General features: G+C 39.2%; 1 protein-coding gene and 1 non-coding gene across 12 annotated transcripts in view; one reads left to right on the top strand and one right to left on the bottom strand.

Moving 5' to 3' along the window:
- The window catches only part of Tasp1 (taspase 1), a 218,374-nt gene that overhangs the window by 9,816 nt on the left and 184,183 nt on the right, over positions 1 to 24,375 (top strand). For 7 of the 11 annotated variants that reach the window (XR_013108845.1, XM_076929842.1, XM_076929841.1 and 4 more), the window contains exons 3-5: positions 8,326 to 8,393; positions 12,915 to 13,019; positions 13,896 to 13,964. Coding sequence is in view for 10 of the 11 variants with exons in the window: in XM_076929842.1 (XP_076785957.1) it covers positions 8,326 to 8,393; positions 12,915 to 13,019; positions 13,896 to 13,964 (242 nt within the window). In the remaining variant the exon portion in view is untranslated. The remainder of the gene's footprint in view (positions 1 to 8,325; positions 8,394 to 12,914; positions 13,020 to 13,895; positions 13,965 to 24,375) is intronic. The other 4 variants (XM_034496124.2, XM_034496122.2, XM_034496123.2 and 1 more) reach the window with 2 other exon arrangements.
- On the bottom strand, positions 6,198 to 6,328 carry LOC117704745 (small nucleolar RNA SNORA51). Its single transcript, XR_004606279.1, has one exon. It is a non-coding gene; the product is annotated as a small nucleolar RNA SNORA51 (small nucleolar RNA).

The raw sequence follows: 24,375 nt of genomic DNA, 5'->3' as shown, positions 1-24,375 counted from the left end.
GGCTGGCTTTGAATTCATGGAGATCTGCCTTCCTCTGCTTCTGCCTCCCAAGTACTGGGATTAAAGGTGTGTAAAGGTGTGTGCCATTATGCCTGGTTTGAAAGCAAAGTGAGTATTTAATTCTGGTTTATGTTTTATAGAATAATGCTACTGAAAAATCCTTTTCGGCCTCACTTTAGAAAATGGACATCTTAGATACTCAGCCTTTTTTTTTTTTTTTTTAATCTTTCACCTTTTTAAGATATTCACTTTTCTATTTCAGTATGATAACATTTATCCATTTAAACTTAACTAATATTTCACTTAAATATTAAATTGTTATTAAATCTTAATACCAATAAAGATACTGGAGGTCTAATCTGAGGTAAAAACCTGCTAGCTCAGCAAGGTAATTTTATTTTCTTAACTATATACAAAATATCTATTTATAAGTCTGATTCTACAACTAAACTACTACCTTTTTAGAAATCTCTTTCTATCTGTGTCATTCTGTTGAGCTAGTCCACCTTTCTCTTGAGCTCTTCCAAATCCAGGAAGGCTCCTTAGCTCTCTTTTCTAGAATACTGTTTTTCCTATATCCCATCAGCTGCTTCTTGATCAATCCTGTAAGCCAAAGAGAAAATTCCTATCTCTTACCAGAAGCTTCTTCCATGAGGGCTTTTCATGACAAAAGTTTCTAGCTCCTCCCCTTTACCCTTGGTAAGTTGAACCACAGCACTGTCATGATGGGGGTGGGAATGGTTCTAAACCAAGTCAGTAGGGACCCCAACCATTTCACCTTTATGGTGGGGTAGCTCAAGGCTATCCAAGTGACTTTGCCTGGGTTTATAGAGCAAAGACCAGAAGACTTCTCCCAAGCAACTTAAAATAGGCAGGAAACTTTCCATTCTTAAGCATTCTTATCTATCAAGACACACCCGAACTGCATCTCTTCAGGACACACCTAACTGCATCTGACATCTATTTAAGTTTTTATGTTTTTGTTAACAATTATGTTTTCTTTGTATAATAATCAAATATCCTGTAACATGTATGTCTGTATCTGTGTCTAGGCATGAGCACCATAGCACATTCATGGAAGGGTAACTTATAGGGGTCAGGTTTCTCTACATGTGGGTTATGGGGATTGAACTCAGGTCATTAGTCTTGGTGGCAAGCACCTTTACTCACTGAGCCATCTTGACAGCACATCGTTTAGCTTGGTAAGACTGTTTTAATTTTCTTTGCTCTCAATAGATTCAGTGATTGTTTATGAAATGAGCTGACACTCTAAAGATTAATGAGAGAAAAACTAGCAAACTTATTAGCATGAATATGTGTACTATCTTTTGAGACTCAAAGAAAAGGCCAGATGGTTGATATCTTTTGAGCTACAGAAAGAGCAGCTTGAGATACCTGTCAGGGAGGTGGTGACAGGTTATGAGAGGAGAAAAAGAAGAAATAAATCATGAACAGATGTTGTCTTATTATAGAGATGATTTGTGAGGTTACAGTAATCAGAAGTCTGTGTCATCCTGTGGCAGTCTTTTGACAGGGATAATTTGATAGGATATTTACTAGCTGTAAGGAAGCCAGATAAGGGATCTCCTGAGGAATCCTGCTTATATAGTGATATAGTTGTCTTATGTAGTCCAGATCTCCTTCCTCTAGCTCTGTCTGCAGTCCTCCTGAATACCATTTTATATTATGCTGAAGAAGTGCATTTGGTAATGGTAAGATGGCATAGTGGGTAAAAGCACTTGCCACCAAGATGGAACCTGAGTTCGACCCTTGGAATCCATGTGGTGGGAGAGTCAATTCCTTCAAGTTATCTTAAAGTTACCTCCACATGTGTGTGCTTCTGTGTGTACTTGCATGCACATACCTACACATACACAAAATAAAAATGGATATAAAATAATTAAAGTAATTATATTTTGAGGTGGATCATTTTACCAGCCTGTATTTTCCCAGTATTATAAAGTGAAGAACCTTAGGGCCAGAGACTGAGTGGCTTAAATAACTCCAGTTACACTGCTGAGCAGAGCTGATAAACCCATAATTGACCCTAAGTTTTTGGCGAGGACTCATACTATGACCTGTCCACTTAAGAGGACCATGAGGTTACATAGAGTAAAGCTTTACCACCTGGACCCACCATCTTTGACTCCGGAGACCTGCTTTGAGGGCAGGTCTTTACTTTTGGCCGGTATTCATTTTCTTGCATTGTAAACTCCATGCATCTGCAGAGAAAGAATAGCAAGTCTCCTCTTAGCTTTGTCCAGAGTAGACTTATTTTTCATGAAACTAATATTTTGTCTGGTCATTAACCTTTGGCTATTTTTAGACTGGACAACTTGCAAGTCCCATAGAATCTATTCCAGAGGGACTACCAAACACAAAATACAGGAAGTTTAATTTTTCTGCCTGTCTCTTTTAGTCCTCACCCCCACCCCCATCTGCTATACCTGTTTTTCTCCTGGGATTTGCTACAGAGCCTTTTGTGTACTAGGTAACTGCCAGTTACAGAAGTACATCATCAATCTTTGCCTTTTTATTTAATTTTTAAAAATTATTCATTATGTTTGTGTGTGCATAAATGCGTGTGTGGGTGCTTGTGCTGTGTGTGGTGCATGTGTAGTGGTCAAAGGACAGCAGTGTGGGGCTGGGTCTCTCCTTCTACCTTTCCATGGGTTTGGGGAATCAAACTCAGCTTGCCCCGGCCTGCCACGAGTACTTCACCAGCTGAGCCATGTAGTTGCACTCCCTTCTCCCCATTATTATTTTTATTTTTAAATTTTAAGACATGGTCTTACTCTAGCCTAGGCTGGCCCAGAACTCAGTTTTTGTAGCCTAAGTTGTCTTGTAACTCAGTTCTCCAGCTTAGCCTTTTAGAGCTGATTCTGCAGACATGAGTCACTGTCTATAGATCTGTAGCTTAGCTTCAAGATAGGGTCTTGTTAGAGACCACAGGCTTGCCTCAGAATTTTGAGTCTCCTGCCTTGGCATGGGCTACTAAACTGGCTTATTCCCTTTTCTTCTGTCTCTTCTGTTTTCTCACCCCATCCCCCCTCCTGATTCCCTTTCCATGTAGGTACTTTTAGAAAGAGAGATGGGGGGTGGGGGGCAGGGCTGGAGAGATGGCTCAGTGGTTAAGAGCTCTTGCTGCTCTCAGCAGACCTGAGTTCAGTTCCTAGCAGTCACATCAGGCAGCTCAAAACCTTGGTACTCATGGGGACCTCCATACATGTGGATGCTTGTGCGCGCGCACGCACATGCACACAGACACACACACACAAACAGAGAGAGAGAGAGAGAGAGAGAGAGAGAGAGAGAGAGAGAGAGAGAGAGAGAGAGATATTGATTACTCAGTTAAAAGTGGACCCAGGACTAACTTTTGTTTTTGGATCTCTAGTTCAGTATCATCTCTACAGCACCATGTCAGTAATGTGGCCATAGTACTAGTGAGTAAACTGTCTTTAAATTACTGGAAAAAAGTACAAGAGGCACTTGAAACTTGAACAAGTATTAACAGCTTTACATTGCTTGGAAAACTTTGCTTTTTTTTTTTCTTCTAGACTCTCATGATTCTGTTCTTCTTTCAGACACATACTTGAAGATAACATCCCCCAGCTAAAGGCTGTGGTATAGGCCAGAAAGAATAGGGCTCAATCTGGGTTATGACAGGAAATTGTGTGATCAAGGACAACCTCTGCTTCTCCCTTTCAAGTACTGGTCACACCTGCTCCTGCTTAGTCAGCTGAGATTGGATCAGTTCAGGGGGACAGGGCCAAAGATTATTAGAAGTTCAGATAGATTGTTGATTACAAAGAAGTGTCTATTTCACATATTTACAAGAACATAGATGGTAGTTTTCACATAATGTACAACTGTCTTGTCCAGCATTAGTCTTAGTCAACATGTAGTTATTGATTAGAGAGTGTTGCTTTCACCTAGCTATTCTCAACATTGGCCAACCTGAGGATGAGATACTGATAATAATAAAAGAGTCATCTGTGTATGGGGCACATGCCATCTCAGCCCTTGGGAAGCTGTGGCAGGAGGAATACCATGGATTTGAGACCAGCCTGGGTGCCAACTGGAGCCACCCTGAAAAAACCAGACCAACCAAACAACTAACCAGCCAGCCAAAGGGGGGAAAATGCCAAAACAAAGTAGCCACTTTTAAATTTTGTTAGAGTATTTATTTTATATTTAAATATATACATGTGAGTACAGGTGCCCAGAGAGGCCAGAAGAGGGTCTTAGATCCTCTGGAGCAGGAGTTACAGGTGAATATAATGCATCTAACTGTCGGAGCTTGGAACTAACCTGGGGTCCTTTGCAAGAGTGGTACATGCTCTCAACCATGGAGCCATCTTTCTGCCCCAACCATTAATCTTAAAATAGAAAAGCAGAGACTTATGTCTATATAGTGAATGCCATTGTCACTTGCAGTAGAGAGACCATAATTCACACAGTGCAAACATAATGGTGCAGTTTCTATCTTGCTGTGTACTATTGCATGTGAGTGCCCTGCATGAGCCTGTCTTTCCTTTGTCGAATAGAACTGAGCAACCATTAACCAGAATCTAAAGATCAGTTGGGGCAATGCTGAGCTCCAGTTTTCTTTACCCAGAAGAATATACATGCTAAGCTTATTTGGCATCAATATCTCATGAGTTAGAAAATATTGCTGAGAGATTGGGCCCCCAGAGATGGAACACAGCAAACCTAGGATCACATGCTCCACCCTATAGGACTGCATCTATTACAGCATCTCTGAAAGTCTAATGATAACTCCTGCTTGATTTTTCTTGTTAACTTTTAAACAGTTCTTTGAAAAAGTTGATATATTCTCTGAAAAGTTGATTCTATCTCCTGCAGTCCTTCCCTCTACCTCTCCTCAGAGCCGCCAACATATCTCCTTCCAACTTTCTGTCTTAACTTTTTTCTCTTTAAGTAACTGACTGCAAGAAATGTGGCCCACATATTCGAGGGTGTAGGGTCAGTTACTGGGGCTGGGGCAACTTTAGAGTGCCCATCACCCTTAGGAAAAATGACTAATTTTTCCCCAGCCGTCAGGAGCTCTCTTGCCTCCATGCTGGATTTTTTTTTTTTTTTTTTTAAGATGTTTTGATCCTGTGTAGGTCTTGTGTAACCATAGCTGCTGTGGGTTTGTGTGTGCAATAGCCGTGCCAAGTCTAGGCGACAGCATTTTACAGCACTTCTCCCATCCTCAGGCCCTTACATTCTTTCTGCTCTTTCTTTGATGCTCTCTGAGCCTTGCAGGGGGCTAGGAGTGGTAGTTGATGAGTATGTCCCATTTGTGTCTGAGCTCATACTGGCTCATACTGGCTGCTTAGTCTCTTGTTACTTATTCTCTCACTTTGGAAGTTTGAGTCTGCAGTAACCATTACCTTCTTCAGGAAGAAGATTCTCTGACCCAGGTTGAGAATAGCAGACATTTATGGATACATTGTTAGGGAGCAGTTTGACAAAATGGCCATTTAGTAAAGCAGCATAGCTAGGTTCTCTTGTAGGGCTTATGACCTCACTAGTTATGGATTCTGATTGTAATAGTACCCTCCCCTGTGTGGCAGATCTCAGATCTAATCAAGAGAGTAGGTAGTTATATCATGAGCGTCTTACCATGGCTGCGCTCAGTAGGTATATTGTCCCTAGATGGCTTGTATTCCTGCATTCAGGGTCCAGGACATTACTGATGTCTCTTCTCCTCTAGAACTTTGTAGCATTATGAAAGGTAGCTGGTAGGAAGAGAGTTTCCTGATGAATTCAAAATGGATTTTTATGTCCCAGAACTGAGGTGTGAGGTGCCTTCAGCAGTTAGTTATGGTGGGCAGCAGGAGCAAAGGCAATGCTGGTATTGCTTTGGGCGCTTCTGGGGCCACCTGGTCACAACTCATGGGGAGGTGACCTGTCATTACACAGGTATTTCATTTAATAACCCATCTTTTGGGAGCAGCCTTGTTTACCCATGTTGGGTACTGTCATTCAAGCTTCTTTTTTAAAGAAAAATAAAATGTGTTTTAATTAGCTTACAGAGTATTGGGTTTTCATAATGCTTCTTCATGTGTTCTTACTTTTTGTTAACCTCCCCCTGCACTCTCAACCTCTTTTCAGTCTTTAGCTCCTTATTCTACCCTCTCCCTTGTTCATATCACATGAGTTCTGTTGTCTCTCTCTCTCTCTCTTTTCCATGTCTCCCCATTCACAATACACACCAGGCACAGTGGCCTAGGCTGGGATGTACATAGGGAGGTTTATTCTGCTTCTTCTTTCTATGCAGTCAGAGTAGGAACACAGCCTGTGGTAGCACAAAGAGGTCCTGTTGTCTCTATGTAGTGTCAGTATTTGAGTTGTAAGATCATAGGTTCCCACGCAGCTTGTTCATGCCTTCTTTATTTTTATTAGCTCTTCTCATGCCTTCTTGGTTTCCTGTCCACTTTACCCCACTATCTGCTTGACACTTCTCTGCACTCAGTATTCTGCACCTGTATTTTGATATCCCTTCTCCCTGAGTGACTTCTCCAGGTTAAACACACAAAGTAAAAGATTTGAAGCAAGGATCTATGTATGAGAGAGAGCATACAATATTTATCTTTTTTGGGCCTGGTGACCGTCTTCAGGTTAATTTTTCCCCATCTATTTGCCTGCAAATTTCATGATTTCATTTTTATTTACAGCTAGGTAATATTTTACTGTAGCGCATTTTATTATTCATTTGCCAGTTGTTGGGTATCTAGGTTGATTCCATTTCCTATGACTAGAGTGTCAGTGAATATGGATATGCAAGTATGTCTGTAATAAGATATAGTACATATCTTGTAAATACATATAAAGTTCTTTGGGTATGTATATCCAGGAATGGTGTAGCTGGGTCATATAGTTCTGCTTTCTAATACTTGACTTTGGTTTTTCCTCTGTTTTTAGAGAGCTATGGTTTTAGAGAACTATAAAGACAAGTTTGAGAGAGACTGATAGAGGCTGTGTGAACTTTTAGAGTTTCTCGTGGAACACAGTGACTGAGGGACTGGAGCTGCTTAGCACTGCTTCTATTGTTCCAGCTGTAATACTGTTCGTGGGCCAGGATTTTCTCAGCTTTGAGGAAAGTTGTGTTGTGGTTCTGCTAGACCCACAGCAGAGATGCGAGGTTTGGGGCTTGAGAAAGGGAAAACTACCTGTAACTCCAGTTCAAAGGGATGCAGTGCCCTTTTCTGGCCTCTATGGACACTGCATGCAAGTGGTGGACAGACATTTATGCAGGCAAAACACCCATACACATAAAATAAAAATGCACACATTTAAAAAATCAGAAAGCACTTGCTGTTAAAGAGGACCCAAGTTCAAATCCCAGCATTGATGTTGGGATGCTCACAGTCACATGGAATTCTAGCTCCAGGGATGGAGATACTTTCTTCTGTTTTTCTTGGCACCTGCATGAATGTGCACATATGGGCAGACACACAGAGAATAAAAGTAATACAATAATTCTTTAAAATTTATTTATAACTCGCCTGATGTGGGTCCCAGAAACTAAACTGGGTTTCCCTGGAAGAGCAGCAAGTGTTCTTAACCACTGAGGCATCTTTTTAGTTCTAAGAATACATTTTCTTAAGGAAACTAGTTTATTTGGAAAGTTACTGCTAAGTAACTTTCTGGGTATTTGTTTAAAAGACAGCATCAGGATTTTTGGAGTCATGAATTCCTGAGAACTTTAGATCCTAAATAGTAATTTCCTGAATGGCAGAGCTTTTAAACGATCACTAGAGAGACTTCAAGGTTCTTTGTTCCTGGCATCACCTGCATTTTCAACTCCATACCTAAGGCGCTCCTGAGTTTAGTAGTTGTTGTTTTTTTTTTTTTTTAATTAAAAAGTTTTATTTATTTATTTGGTTATTTATTTAATTTGTGTGTTAGTGATGGTGGAGGGGCCGTGCCACAGGGCATTTATGAATATCAGTACACGTAGGAAGATCAGAGGACAACTTGTGGTAGTTGGCTCTTTCTAACCACATATGACTCTGACATAGAATTTAGGTTAAGTTCTCTGCTTGCTGAAGGCACCTCTGTGGTCCTAGTAGAGTTCATGAAAGGGTCTGGGGAGTGATCCTGTAAAGGCTCTTTGGGGGCAGGAGCTCTTTTTAGGAGCTCTGACAGGATAGTTCATTGAATAGGGAGAAAAGCATGATATCAAGTGTTAGCTTTTAGAATCCCATACAGCTAAGGCCCTGGGATTGTGTCTGCATAGACTGCTCTTCTTGTCTGTGGGATCCCTGGGAGCTGAGCAGTAACTAACACTTGGTTTTTGTTTTCCTACTGTAGGTGCAGGCTATCATTCTGAATCCAAAGCCAAGGAATATAAGCATGTATGCAAACGAGCTTGTCAGAAGGTATGAGCAGAGTGAGTGTAATGCCTGTGATTCTACACGCAGAGCTGTACCTGGAGATTCAGAGTTGTAAATTTCATTCCTAGTGAGGCCTGGCTGAATCCCAGAGTTATTTTACTCATATTTGTTGGGCCCTAGTTTTCTTTGGTCTGTGTTTTTTATTTATTGAATGATGTTTAGCTTTTTCCTCTCCTTCTGAAGTCTATGCTTTTGTAGTTATAGGTACATATAGCCTTTTAACATTTAATGTCCTTTTAAGCATTTCCACGAATGACTGAACTCTCAGGGAAGGTGGAAAAACCTGTTCTTGTTAAAGAGGTCAGTGTCTTTTCTTTCTTCCTTTCTGTAAATTTTTTTTTTTTTTTTTGAGTTTGTTGAGATGGGCTTTTACTTTGAAGCCCTTGCCTGGAACTCATCTGCCTTTGCCTCCCTGTGAATAAATGTTCAATGTTTTCTGATGGGAAATCATTTAAAAAGAGAAAGGAAGAAGGGAAGAAAGAAAGAAAGAAAGAAAGAAAGAAAGAAAGAAAGAAAGGAAGGAAGGAAAGGGAAGGAAGGAAGGAAAGGGAAGGAAGGAAGAAAGAGAGCTTTTCTCAGATGGTCTTGGACCCTATCCTACTTTTCAGCGTGGGTGTAGCAAATGCCTGTCTTCCTAATGTAGTGAGCTTTGCTTTTCTGCTCCCTGGAGCCGTCTGCACCTGTGACTTCTGAGGTTTGATACATTGTTTACTACTTAATTCCGGGGCAGGAATGAACTCAGAAAAAACATTATTTGTTTTTATTTTGATCCCTATTATGTAGTCTTGTAGGCAAACTTCCCATCACTTTTAACACATATAGAATGTTAATTATATGTGGGTATTTTTTCTTTTATTTATATTTAAATGCCATTTATAAGCATGATACTTTATCAGAGATATGAAGTTTTTTTTTTTATTAATGGATTACCATAAATTGAGAGTATTTTGTTATAGGGATTTTATGTAGTATACACACACACACACACACACACACACACACACCCTTAAATATTTCTTTATGTTTTTCAAGTATGAAGTTTTTTTTATTATCTGGAAGGAAATATTCACTTTTCTGCAACTTTAATCCTATAAATTTAATCTATTTTGACCTATAATCATCTTCAATTTATGTAATGAATTACTTTCTTTTTTATATTTATTAGGTTTATTACATTATGCGTATGAGTGTTTTACCTGCATTTATGTGTATATACCACATGCATACTTGCTGCCCTGGGAAGTCAGAAGAAAGTATTAGAGTCCCAGAAACTGGACTTACCAAAACAAAACAAAAAACAACCCCCCCCAAAAAAAACCAAATGGTTTTGAGCTGCCATGTGGGTTCTGGGAAGTGAACTTCTTGGATCCTCTGCAAGAGCAAGGGCAACAAATGACCTTGATTACTGAGATGCTCTAGCCTCATGAATTACCTTTTTTTTTTTTTTTTTTTTTCTTTTGAGACAGGATCTCTCTACATAGCCCTGGCTGACCTGTAACTCACTGTGTCACTACGTGGACTAGGCTGGCGTTGAGCTCACAGATATCAGCCTGCCCCTGCCTTCATGTGCTGGGATTAAAGGCACGTGCCACTACAGCTGGTGTGAATTATCTTCTTCAAATTTTAGTTATGCGTCTGGGGCTGGGGCAATGGTTTGGTGGGTAAGAGCACTTGCTGCCTTTGGAGAGAGCCTCAGTTCAGTTTTCAGAACCTATGTAGATGCTCAGAATTATCTGTAACTCCAGTTCTGGGGGAATCTGACATCCTCTTCTGACTTCTGACTTCTGAGGGTATCAGCCAAACACTCATAATGTACAATAAAGAACAACAACAATAAAGAACAACAACAAAAAAGTTTAATTAGAAATACATTGTTAGCTTTTGGACTTTGTCTTTGTTAATTCGAGTTTTAATAATTCATCAAAAAGCCATTTTTTTTCTTTTTTCCCCTAAGTTTAGGCCCAAGAAAGGTAACTTTTATAGACCATTTCTCTGTAGAATGTATTACAAAAGAGTATTCTGATATAAGAAGACATTATAGTATCAAGAGTATTTTTGAAAATGAGTATTTCCACCTGTGGATTTGTCTTCTTTTTAAATTAGTATACATCCCTCACGCAACTTTTTGAAGTCCAGGCTGAACTTGAATTTGGAACTCATGCATTCTTCCTGCCTTAGCCTTTTACCTGAGATTAAAGTTACAGCTTTGAATTGAAGCTCTTCTTGTATCAAAATATTTAAACCTATAAACATATTCCATAAACATTTCATAAAGAGACTAGGAACTTTTCTGACCTTTATCTGGTATATAGTTATAGAATATAACAGCTGCTGTATGATTAGTTTTAAGCTGAAGCCAGTGTCAGGACAGGAAACGTTAACAAGTTGGTAAGAATGGCAAAGGCCTCGGTTGAGAGGACTCCTGTCAGGGTGGCTCTGCTTGGCCTGGAAGGAGTGGGCTGCTGGAGCCTGCTGAAGCTCAGGAGGAGTGAAAGGTGTGGGGGGTGGATTTCACATGCCCGTGATTCTTAACTGTTTTGATAGTTTAAACCTCTAAAAAAATCTTAAATTAGCAAATTCCTTAATTTTTTTTATTCTTGGTATCATTACTATAATTTACAGAGCAATATATTTGATGTAATGAAGAGAAAAATCAAAGCAATAACAGATTAAAAAACCCTTAGGAATGTGTATCTAATTGATATCATTGCATTAATAAAAAACTGTATTTTTTGCAAACTGTGGCCATGATAGTCCTTAAAAAGAAGGGTTTCCTGCTTAAGCTGCAGTAACTTTTCTGACTACGGATTCTCATTCCTTCTGTGGCAGATTTTTACAGTTCCTCTAATGCAATTGCTTTAAAATCTTCTGCTACCATATCCACCATTTCTATCATCAGATCCAAAACTACCACCATAGGGAGCCTGAGTGTCTATCAAAATTAACCCCCTTCATGGCTCCATAGTTTGATTGCTGTTGTCCATTATAATTTCTCAAGTCATTATGTTTCCATCATCATTATTATTTTCATTAAAATTTATTTCTTTATTATAACTATCATATATTAAGAAAGACATTCCAATAAAATATTTAACAAATTTTAAAATATGCTATGGCTTTATATACTTGATTATAATTTTTAAAAGGTCCTTTTGTAATGTCAAAATAAATTATCTTTTTAAAGAATGAAGTCATAGAGCATAAACATAATTTTTAGAAGATAAAACTAATTTTCAATTTTTAAAAAAAGTTTAAATAATCCAGTCTTATTAAAATCAATATCAAGTGCATCATTTTGTTGTTAGAAAGTTTGGTTGCCAGCAGAGAAGTTCTTGTCTAGGAACATGTGAAGGTGCAGCTTTAATGCCTCATTAAAGAAACATTGTTTTAAATCTTACCTTTTATAAGTCTGGTTTTAAGGTCAAGAACTCCAGAAAAATATCATCCCAATTTAAATGTATCTTTAGAGACCTGGGTTAGCTCATGCCATGTATTGTTGCCCACAGTGGCTCCCACCCTGAGTTACCAGTTTTAAGCTAACTTTTGTTGGGGATGGTACAGATTTTTTATTAACCATACCCAATAACTTATAAGCCAATTAATCTATAAGCAAGACTTGCAGAGGATAGTAAACATTTTAAGGCCAGACAAAAACAAACTTGGAGCGTCCTTACACATTTATATATTTAGAATAGACAAGACAAAATTTTGTAATTTCAAGGGAGGAGCACTTTGCTACCTGCTGAACCCAGTTCTCATAGCTGTCAGTTTTCTTACCAGAGAAGTTGAGAATCTGCTGACTCTTTTTTTTTTTTTTTTTTTTTTTTTTGGTTTTTCAAGACAGGGTTTCTCTGTGTAGTCCTGGCTGTCCTGGAACTCACTTTGTAGACCAGGCTGGCCTCGAACTCAGAAATCCGCCTGCCTCTGCGACTCTTTTAGGAGCATCTTGTACATACAAGCAGCAGGGCTTTTCCAGCAGTGCTAGACTCCTAGCTGCAGGGCTTCAGGGACAGATTATCGGTTTCTGTTGTCCCAATTCAGGCTGCTTTTTTCTAAAAATCCTTGAAATGAGTTAAAGCTAAATCAAGGAGAAAATGGCCAGCAGATGAAGTTTTAACAATTTTTTCTTTGAATATGAAACACAGAGCAATAATCAAGCAACAAAAAGAAACTACAAACATAAACTGACAGACATAGACAGACCCATGTACCAAAGACAAATCAATAGAGTTGGGGAGGAGTGGGAACAGACCCAGATAAATCACCAAAGAGACCTGGGTATCCCATATTGAAGGAGTTACAGATAGATGAGAGAGGCACCAAAAACCAAGATGAAACTGGAAGACAGAAAACAAACAAAACCAACTTTCAATACAGTGCTCTCTCTCGGACCAAGTTCAACTCCAAAGGGGTGGCTTGTATTCCAAGAACCTAGTCAGAGGAGTTGAAACATCCTCTTCAGACCCACGGAACACTGTCTAGTTTTTATACCTTGGGTTTCTCCAGAACGTACCACAAACAAGACTAAACAACAACAACTGCAGCAGCAGCAACAACAACAACCAAACCAACCAACCAAAAACCAAAAAAATGGGAAAAAGAACTGTGCAGGTACAGAAAAAATCTTCTCTACTTATTGAGAGCCCAGATGGCTTAGGAGTGTTCATTGTCAGTAACTGAGGGGTGCTTGAGGGTAGGGAGCTTCTCGGCCAATGCATCTAATGTTGTGGTCTAAGATTTGCTCCACAAACCGTATGAACAGCAATCTCAGTCAGACAGGGATGGTTTATTGAATGCACACCCTATACCAATTAGACTAGGGAAGTGCTGCCTTGTGGTCAGCTCTGACTCAAGCTATCTAGAAATAACATATTAACCTTTAATTTGATGGGTCCTATGTGAGCCTTTGTGAAATTTCTTAAGATGAACAAACTTCAGAACATATAGAACATAACAGGATGTGGTCACCATAACCCTGCTCTGAGTCAAGTCACTTTTCTGTGTCAATGACTAGCAGGCATATTATAGTAACCATATAAAATAGCTGGCAGGCATGGAGCGAAATGGCTGGTGGTGGGTGGGGCGGGTCAGACCGTAGCATTTTGAATGCTCTTTGGAGAGTGAAGCTCTTTTACTCACTACACTCCTTGTACCTAGAATTTGGTGGCTAACTTTTAGTGGTTGTTTTAATTTGGGTAATATTAAGAATGGTAATTAGTCCGAGTAATAAACATTACTTTTCTTAAATCGGAGAAATTTGTACTTGAAGGCACCTGTGTCCAACTTGCAGCCCTCAGGTCTCATACAGTCAGGAATGAAGCCCACATCCATAACCACAGCATCCTGCCACAGTATCAGTGTGGCGTGGAAATGCTGACCAGTTCCTGTTAACTCTGAACGTCTCACATGGTTTACACCTTTGCAGAGCTTAGGGTATGTTTGAGAAGCTGGTTTTACAGTGAATACTATCTCCGCTTGGTTTCACAGGCGATTGAGAAGCTACAAGCTGGTGCTCTTGCGACTGATGCGGTGACTGCTGCTCTGGTGGAACTTGAGGTATTTCTTTTTTATATTTTAAGTAGCTTATTTGTGCATTTACATTCCTTATTTTTAAATGGCATTGAGATGGTGAGGTAGCCAGCCATAAGTCATGTAACCAGTGTTTCTCACTAGCAAAGCTATGTAAAAGATTTTGTTTTCATTAAAGACATTCTTGAATAATAAAATAGTTGGTTAATTCATTCTTCCTCTTGTTTTTGTAGGATTCATGGTTATAAATTCATTGGTGATAGGTATTTTCAGTAGGCTACTTTTTGAAGTTGATAGCTCCAAAATGAGATATATCTTTAACAAAAATACATGATTCCAGCCCTCTAGACGTGTCTAAGTGGGAAGACAATTTTTATCACAAATGTAACATATGTAGGTCCTGAAACTATGTGTTGTGTGGTTTGTAAAATCACCTTTGTTCCAGTGGATTTTTAGGACAGTTTGAGTTTACAGTGGGCATTGAGGAGTTGAGTTGGGAGAGGGCCTCTTGCTAGTCCATAGTGAGGGACTCTCAGTTTCTGGGACTCTAGAGTATTGATGAATTTGAGGCCTTTGAGAAGACAGGAATGTGGAGAAGATAGGTTAGTAAGGTGACAAGTAATCTAGTGATGGTTATTTTACTGTATATGAAGACTTCTTGGGGAGGAATGTTAAGACATGGAGGTGTGTAGTGATGGCTGTGAAGGAGAGGGTGAGAGGTAAAGTAGACAAAGTTCTAAGTGTGGGGAGGTTGTTAACTCAGGGCATCAGTCAAATGCCTTTCCTTGGAAAAGTAGTTCAAGAGTAGACTGAAAGTCCTAGCCATGTTTTCTATAAAGTTCCCTCTTATTTAACTATAGAGCTGTACTTTGTAGACTTTAACCTATCTTTGTAACATATCTAACTTCATACTAACACAATAAGGCAGATGGGAAGTTTTGTGTGTGTGTGTGTGTGTGTGTGTGTGTGTGTGTGTGTATGTATGTGTGATGAGCATTAGTTCTTTTGAAGTTTGGTTCCTGAAATATCTAATGTTGGGGTGATGATGTCAGTCATAGCTGCATGCCTCTGGGTGTATTAGAGCTTACATGTTGCTCTAACACTGCCTGTTGACTCAGTCTATCTGTAATAGAATAAAAATAATTCCTGCTTACAGAGTTTTGAAGATTACTATATGCCAGTCAGCTAGAGTACCATATAGATTATAGCAAAAGCACCTCATAACTGTAGCAGCTTCTATGATAAGCTCTGCAAGTATTAATGACCAGTTCACAATGTAAAGGCCTTATGAAGTGGATACAAGACGATGTGATGTGAGAAGGAAGGTTGATGTACTCACTGCTAGAGCTCCCTTTATTCAAAATACAGAGTACTGTCCCTTTTGTAGAAAGTGATGTTGAGATTATCGTTTATAGAATCAGTGTAGGTTTGGGAAAAAGCTTAAGGAGTAATACAGACATATGCTATTATGACAACCATAAACAAAATTATATAAAATTAAATTTAAAAATTTAGAGTAACTTTAATTTTTATAAATTAAAGCTATATCATGTTGAATATTTGATTCTATTTTCCCCTGGTATCATAAGTGATTACTTATTTATACTTCAAAAATACTTTTTGGTACTAGAGGGTAAAGTAAGGCAGGCAGCCTTTGGGGATCAGTGGTTAGAGCTATTGACAGTGGTGGATCCAGATTCCTACAGGGGCTTCTGCCAAAGGCAGCCAGCAATTAGAGAAGTTACTCAGCAGAGTTTTTTTCTGAGGGAACAAAGCTTAATTTACTGGTGCTGACACTCCCTATGACCAGTGGAAAAACTAAGAACTATTTTAATACCTTGGAGCCAGAGAGAGAGAGAAGGAAAGAGATAAAATCCCCCCCCCCCCATGAGTGGATGAAACAAAAGGCAGTGTCCAATAACTTCATACACACGAATATATGCATACATATACACATACATGCGTGCATGCGTACCTATAGACAGATATATACACATTCACACATAGAATGATTAGAGCAAAGCTTCAGCAAGTGGACTCCAAACACTTTACACATACATACATAAATATATACAATTGGTGAGTGGAGCAAGCTCCGACACACACCCAGACAAGCTTTACATATGTACATGCATACACATAGTTGATGGGTGGAAGGAACAATGTTCCAGCACTCATTCACATAGACCTTACACACTTACACACGTACACATAGTTGATGGGTGAAAGGAACAATGTTCCAATCTCCCACACTTAAATTTTCTCCCATGGTTTATATATCCTAGCAAAATTTTTTAAGCAGTATAAAATTACAGTGTGATTACATTCTAGTTTTCTTCTAGTGAATGACTATGAAAAAACAGTATGTTCTCCAATATCTTTACAAGAGGTAACATTATATAGTACAGGTAAAGAAAACAAATTATTCTCAAGAATCTATGAACATTTGTAACTAAGTAACTTGTTTAGATTAACAAAATTAAGCAAGGTAGTTTTCTCAACCAGTTTCTCTTATTGGCAGACAACAATTTGCCTTAGAATTGCATATCTACTCATCAGCAATTCTTAATAAATCATATCAAGAAGCTTAAGGCAAAAATGGGTATAAGAAATCAATCATTACCAGTCCAGCCTCAGCGAGAGTCTTCGTCTGCCAGTGCTGTCTTTGTTTTTGTTCTCCGACCTTAAAGGTCCCAGCTTAACTAGTAAGGTTTTCTGAACTTCAAATTGTTCCCTAAGATTTTCTAGATAAGAGCCAGTAGTAAAAACATCTCAATCTAGCTTCACTAACAGTTTTACTTTTCCAAAAGTTTTCTAAGGTTTGTGGTCATTGCTGACAATCTACATCTCTTAAGTTCTTCCCTAGGGTGGTGACAGAATCATAATTATGCTCCAGGAGCAATGCCTGAAAGAGATCATTATTATTGTGAGTGCCAGAGATAATGCCCAGTGAGAGAATGGAAGCTGCCTTAAAGTTTTCATACAGTTCTTAGATTAAGAGGGATGTGAGGGCAACAAGCAGAGCAGAACTCCATAACAGCATGAAGACCTCAGGACACAAGGCCCTCTGGGCCATGTCACACTGAGGCTCACCCTTGTGGTTGTGGTAACCTGGGGGCCTCATTCCATGAGTTCTAAAGCCATTTGTCATTCCTCCTGCATGGCTCTTGGCAGGCCCTCAGGGTCATGTTACAGCTGTAAATAAAAAATTCAAGAGGCTGGACACTGAAAGCCAGCTAGGACTACTTAATAAGACGGTATCTTTACAGCAAGAAACCGGAAAACAACAAAACTCGTGAGTCACTCCTGAGTAGGTTTAAGTTTTTTAAGTTATTTTATGTGTATAAGTGTTTTGCCTGTTTATAGTCTCCCTTTCTCAGATTCTTGAGTACTGTGATTATAGTTGTGTGATGACAATCCTGGTTGTCACGACACACTTAGTAAGAGTGGACATCACTTGAGGAATAGCTTCTGTCAGGTTGGTCCCTGGGCAGGTCTCTGAGGCTTTTTAATCATTGATTGATGTAGTCGAGCCCAGCCCATCATGTGTGAGCCCATCTCTGAGCCAGTGGGCCTGGGCTGTAGATAAGAGTAGAATGAGCCAGCCCAGCCCAGCGAGCAAGCTTTTATGGCCTCTCTCTTTTATGGCTTCTGCTTCAGTTCCTGCCTCAAGTTCCTTCTCCCTAATGGTGGACTGTGACCTGGAAGTTGTAAGGCAAAGTAAACCCTTTCCTCCCAAAGTTTCTTTTAGCTCTGATGTTTATTAAAGCAACAGGGAAACAAATTAAAGCTAGGTGTCTTAAATCTTTTATGGAAATGTATGTTCATAGTTTAAATGATAAGGCTACAGTAATTGAGTTTTCCTGTGTCTTAAGAATTATATGGTCATTACTTTTACTGTCCTCTGCAGTTTTTGTCACCTTAAGTGTTTGAAATATATTACATTAAAACCATGATAGGTTTTCAAGTGAAGTTCAGTTGAGGAATTATTTTAATAGTTTGGGTCAGTGGAAAGATATTAGATGAATATTATTAGTTGAGTCCTTGGAAAGAGAAAAATCACAGAAAATCTGACTTATTTTATATTGGAGAGTATCATTCACCTTTAAGTTTAGTCAACCTTGTCAGCTAAGTCTTATCCTAGGTGTGCCTTATACTTTGGACTTCAGAAGATGCTTTCTTTGGGGTGATGGAGATAAGGTCTTTCTTTAGTAGTTCAGACTGTACTTGAACTTGTGACCCTCCTCTTCAGATGCCCAAAAACTGGAATTACAGATAAGTAGCATCAAGCCTGACTCACTCCAGGGGGTGGGTGTGTTCATGAGCCTGTGTGTGTGTAATTATGTTTGTTAAATTATTTTTTTTGACACATGGTCTCTGTATGTAATCCTGGATGTTGTGGTTTTTCTTTGCCAGATACTAGATTAGTGTGAATTCCCTGAGCACTGTCCCAATTACAGACTGAAATAACTGAAATGAAATTGTATGATGCTTCTTATTTGCTAGAAAAAAATGTCTAGCCTTGTATTGAATAAGGTGTGCTCATTTGTGTTTTCCTAAACAGTGAATGTTTTATACTAGTGTATCAACTTCATACAGCAGAGGAGGAAGAGACAAGGTGACACCAAAGGAACTTTTCACACACACCCTCATAACCTTGGCATACACTGTGCTTGCTTGGTTTTTTTTTTTTTTTTTTTTTTTTTTCTCTTCCTTTTTGAGATAGGGCCTAATTCAACACAGCTGGCTTCGATAAGTAGTCACTGCTGGTTTTGAACTCTTGATTTTCTTAATTTTAACTTTCCAAGTACTGGGACTAGAGGCATGTGGCATTGTGCTTGGTTCTTTTAAAAAGCCCCATTGAATTGATAGTTTTGGTTAGCACACAATAAAGTGAGTTTTATTGTGGTATATATGCAGTGGTTGGGTTTGGACCTTGTGTTTTCAGGTTCTTGGATTACTATACAAAGAATTGAGGATAAGGGCTGACAAAGATTTGCAAAAGAAGCAAGATAACTTTATTTGGATTAAAGAGAGAGGAACACTGTCAAGGTTGATGGGGGTTACATGAGTAAAGATACTCAAGGGCTCCAGGTTACAGTGTTGAGTCTCTTTTTATGGGGTGTCAAAGGTGAGTAGCTGGTCACTAGGGGGCATAGTTTAGGTGATTATCTATTTAGCTCAGCTGTCTACATTCCTCCCCATAATGCTCTTGATTTAGTCCTATGCTTACCTATAGGCATACGATGGTAAAATAGTGTTAGTGAGGACACAGTGTTTGTTGCCTAACTTCTCATGCACACATGCATTGGCCCTTCTGTTCTTCATACTTGAATATGGTGGGATTATATTTCAGTAGAAATTGTCTAACTTTGTTGGTTACCAGGGCTAGGGAAACAAATACTATTGCCTACAAATGGGAGTAGTGTACCCTAACACAGGTGGAGGGGGTTAAGGAGTTCTGTGGTTGCTACGTTGTTTGGAGAGAGATGTGTGTGTCCAGCACTGGCAGGTAAGTGAACTAGGCTGCCAAGGGCATTATTACAAGAGTGGAGGTGTGTGTGCATAACCCCAAACCAAATAGGGGTCCCAGAATATCAAACTATAGCCTATGTTTGCTATGTCAGCTATATTCCCTCCCGTTTCTTCCTTTAAAAAGCCTATAGCATGACAGCTTCATATATGTGTACGTTGAATTTTGGTTACTTGCCCCTCTCACTTTCCCCCTCTCAAGAAGCTTCCACCTATCTTGATGTATATGTGCTATTTGGGGTGTGTGTGTGTGTGTGTGTGTGTGTGTGTGTGTGTGTGCATGTGTGTGTAAACTGCTGGATTTGACTGTTTGCATGAGTGAGGAGTTACACTATACTTTGTTCTTATGTACACAAAGCTAGCAGAATCCACTTAAACTCACCATTTTCCAGATTTCCTTAGAAATGGATGATTTAGTCCACTCCAAATTCAGGTGTTGTCCTCTTGGATATAGGAGGTGGTGTGTCTTCGTGTCAGTAATGCATAGTATTGGACAGCTGTCCCCATCTAGTATTCTCCCCACTTTCTCCTTTGCAGGTTTGAGAGGAAGGCGACCACTCCTGTGTGATTAGGTGTTCTGTGGTATGAAAATGCAGAGGTGCCTTCAAGTGCACTCTGTCTCCAGGTCACTTCATATTCGTAGTTTGGAGATTGGTGGATTTTTTTGGTCTTGCTTTATAGCTTTTACAGATTATCAAGAGCAAATGAGAAAGTGAATTCTGTTTATTGGGTATTATAACTCTGATTCCTTTTCAACAGAGAAGGTAATATTTGGAACCAACTTAGTGTTCTTGTCTGGGCATCTGCATTGGGTATGAGTTATTCTTGAATGCTTTGAATTTGTTTTGGTTTAGGAGATTAGAATTTGTTTTTAGAGACAGGAGGTTAAAAATTCGAGACTGTTATTTTGTACGTTTTACATGGTGTAACTTCTGTTAATATTTCTTCTTTGAGGAAATTAGATAGAGTTCTGAGTGATTCATAGGTTACTACTTTCTTAGGGTCATTCCTAAAGTAAAAAAGTCATGTTTTATAGATTTTTGAGTGAAAATGAACTACGTGTGGAACATTGCCATTCTATTTTCGTGGAGGCATTTTTCTACAGAAGTCCCAGGATCTGGTCTAAAAGGCTAGTAAGGGATAACGGATGACCTGTGAGTGGTGAGCTTCTGGGAGGCTATGTCCATCTTATGTGAAGAAAGACACAAATCTGACAGAGATTTTCATCTTGTTAGAACCCATGGGGAATTTTAGTCAGTTTATTTTGAAAATGCTCACTATGGAAGAGTTCTGTGCGTTAAGAACAGGGCTAGGCAGGGCCCCACCTCTAGACCAATAACTACAGGCAAGCTAGGAGAGCCGAGAGTGGCAAAACTAGCCTTCCTAGGGATTAGCCCCTAATGGGTTACTCAGTACCAAATGGTACTCAGTACCAGATGGTCAGCCCTGGCATTGTACACATGCAGGGAACCCTGAAAGGACTCAATGAGTCATATTTATATATTTATTATTTATGTATGTTTAACAATAACAAAAAGACAAAAAGAGACTCTGAATTTGAGAAGGGAGGTAGACTTGAAAGGAGTTGGAGGGAGGAAAGGGAAGGAGAAAACGATGTAGCTATGTCTTAATTAAAAAAATAAAAATTAGCCAGGCAGTGGTGAAGCCTTTAATCTTAACACCTGAGAGGTGATGAAGGTGGACCTTTATAAGTTCTAAGTCAGCTTTGTCTACATAGTGAGTTCTAGGACAGTCAGGAGAGGAAGAAGAAACGCTGTCTTGAAAAACAAAGCAAAACAAAACAAAAAATATTGGTAGGACTAACCTAAATTTCATATAACAAAAGATAAATTATATAGGTTCTTTGTTTAAGGTGTTCTCTTTGGCAGGGGCTATTGATCAATGCAGGGGCACATATTTGATGTGCATGAGGTCCTGAGTTTGATCCTCAGCAGTACAGATCAACCAGAAACTAAACTGACCAATCAACCAAGAAAGTCAAACAGTGTAAGAAAAAGGCCAGCATGTTCTGTTTCAGTTTCCCTGTAGTTTTTTGGCTGACTTGATTTATCTTTAAAAGGTTTCTATAGTAAGGAAAGGTCTTAATTCATGTCTGAAACTGATTTATTGTTTAAGTCAAAGGTTTTCAACCTATAGGTTATGACCCCCTTGTTCCTCATCCTCTTTCTCTTCTTCTTCCTCTTCCTCCTTTCCCTCATCCTCCCTCCCCTCCTCCCTGACAGGGTTTGCCCTGTAGTCTTGGCTGTTCTGGAACTCATTCACTTTGTAGACTAGGCTGGTCTTGATCTCAGATATCCACCTGCTTTTACCTCCTCAATGCTGGGGTTAAAGGCACGTGTCACCATGCTCTGCTTGCTGCTAGCTTTCTTGACTGCTGAGCTCTCTCTCCAGCCCTCAGTTATTTGTTTGTTTTTTCAATAAAAAAACAAAACAAACTGAAGATCTTTGATTTGTTTGAGAAGTTGAACTCTCAAATAAAAGTCCATTTATTTGAGAGTATTCTGGTTGTCTTGTTCTCTAGGTGGGCAGGTTCCTGTCCCCTTCTCTTCCCTTTCCCCACAGGGCTCTGGACATATTGGGAATCAGCTTGATGCAATTAGGTTGTCATATGAATTCCCAGTAGCTATAATATGGCTGATGCATTTATACCCCCTGCCTTTTTTAGTCCAAGCTCTCTCTTTTGCTGATGGTATCTTTTATTCTGTGTAATGCAGGAGGGGGAAATCTTGCTTTGTAGTTATGTAAGAGATTTACCTTTAACAAAACATTGTTTTTTTCCTCAGTGCTTGCAGTATATTCATTGCATGGAATTTTGATTTTAACTTGAGACATTCTTTTCTTTCCTTTTAAGATAGTTGTTATCTCCAATTGCTTCAGAACCCTGATTGTGTCTACCTCTGTAGCAGTATTTCCAATGGTGCTTCATTATTTCTTGTGTTCTAGCTGTTTATGGAGTCTTTATGTTTCTCTACGTTTTTTTTTTTGTTTTGTTTTATTTTTTGAGGTGTACACACACAGTTACACTTCATGGAGTTGCATCCAGCCAAGTCTCTATGTTCTTGTGAAGAGGCAGAGAAAATCACCTCTCCCAAGAATTTCCATCTCCTGCCAAGGGAACTGTGTCCTGAAGAGCTGTACCCAGACGGGAGACATCTTGTTTGCTTGCTCTGCTGCCAGAGCATTGGTTAATTAGAAGACAGGCTGGGTGGCCATGTCCACACAAAGAAGCACCAGACAGAGCCCAGGTAGCTTGGGACGGTAAAAGTAAGTTACATTCTTTTAAAACGCCTTTTTGAGTACTAATGCTGATTCTTGCCTTTAGTACTGAGGACCAACTTGTAACTTATTGTGTTTACACATTAGGTAGGTACATTTGTTCTTTTTCCAAGACCCTAGAAATCTAGTCTGCTTTGTAGCACAAAGTACATGCTTAACAAAAAAGCAATGTTTTTTAAATTTTTTAATTTTGTTTTGTGACTTTTTTGTTTTTGTTCTTTTAGACTAAAAGGAAAACTGAGTCAGTTATTAGATTTTAGCTCTAGCTTACTCTGTATCACAGTCCAAGGGAAAACACTTTACAGACAATGGCATGTTGTACTTTGTACTGATGGGAATATGAAGAATTTCTTTAGCCTCTTCTAGCCATTGCTTCATGAGCTCTGTGGATCCCATCAGATGTTTCCTCTTGAATGAATCTGTCAGGGCATGTGTTCTAAGGCTAGATTCACCAGTTCCTGAGTTGCACATAGCTTCATGTATGGAGCTCTGAGCATTGTTACTCTTAAGGACATAGTATAATATGATGCTAGAATTGGTGGTATTTCTGTGTTTTGATTATGTGAAAGTAATTTACTCAATCTTTGAATATAAAATGTGTTATGGCTCTGTATTCATAGATATAACTAGATTTATTGGCTTTGAGAACTGCAGCTTTGTCATTTTTGAATCATTTTTTTCTTCTTTTTGTTAGCAAGGATATCAGCTAAAAGTTTTCTGCTTGCTTCGTTTCTGTGTATCCATAGAGTATTCAATTTGAAGACCACCTTACTTTTCTTTTTTGTGGGGAGGGATGTACCGGATATTAAAACTAGGGCTAAGTTAGGCTTTCTTTTGCTATGATAAAACACTGTGACTAAAAGCAGCTTGAGAAAGAATGGGTTTATTTTAGCCTGAAGTTCTATAGCACAGTCAATTAGTGAAGGAAATCAGGGCAGGAACTCACGTGGGGCTCCAGGAGCCTAGAGGTAGGAGTTGACTCAGAAGCCATGGCGGAGTGCTGCTTCTGTTCCCCATGACTTGCTCAGCTTGTTGTCTTAGAGTATGTAGACTTCCAGCCCAGGGCTAGCATTGCCCACAGTGAGCTGGGCCTTCCCACATCAGTCATCAATCAAGGAAACGCCCGAGACGCCATGGACCAGTCTGTCTGGACATTTTCTCAATTGAGGTTACTTCTTCCTAATGACTATCTTAGTCAAGTTGCTAAAAAACTAATCAGTTCAGTTGATCTCTTTTCAACCTAACACAAACATACCACTTCTCAAGCTAGAACTTGATATTCTAGGATGTCATGTTAATATTAATGTGAAAATATAAGACATTCTAAGTTTTTTTTTTTTTTAATTTTTTCTTTTTCTTTTTTTTCCCCTTCCCTTCTCCTTCTTTCTCCGGTCCATAGGTTTTAACTTATGTATTGTATGTAAGTATACTGTAGCTGTCTTCAGACACTGCATAAGAGGGTATCAGATCTCATTACAGATGGTTTTGAGCCACCGTATGGTTGCTGGGATTTGAACTCATGGTCTCCGTGGAAAAGCAGTCAGTGCTCTTAACTGCTGAGCCATCTCACCAGCCTAAGACATTCTAAGTTTTAAAAGCCCTATAGTCT

Source organism: Arvicanthis niloticus, chromosome 2 (assembly GCF_011762505.2).
Source record: "Arvicanthis niloticus isolate mArvNil1 chromosome 2, mArvNil1.pat.X, whole genome shotgun sequence".
NCBI classification, from domain to species: Eukaryota; Metazoa; Chordata; class Mammalia; order Rodentia; family Muridae; genus Arvicanthis; species Arvicanthis niloticus.
Note: the sequence above shows the minus strand (reverse complement) of the source record. Positions and strands in the feature narration are given on the sequence as shown.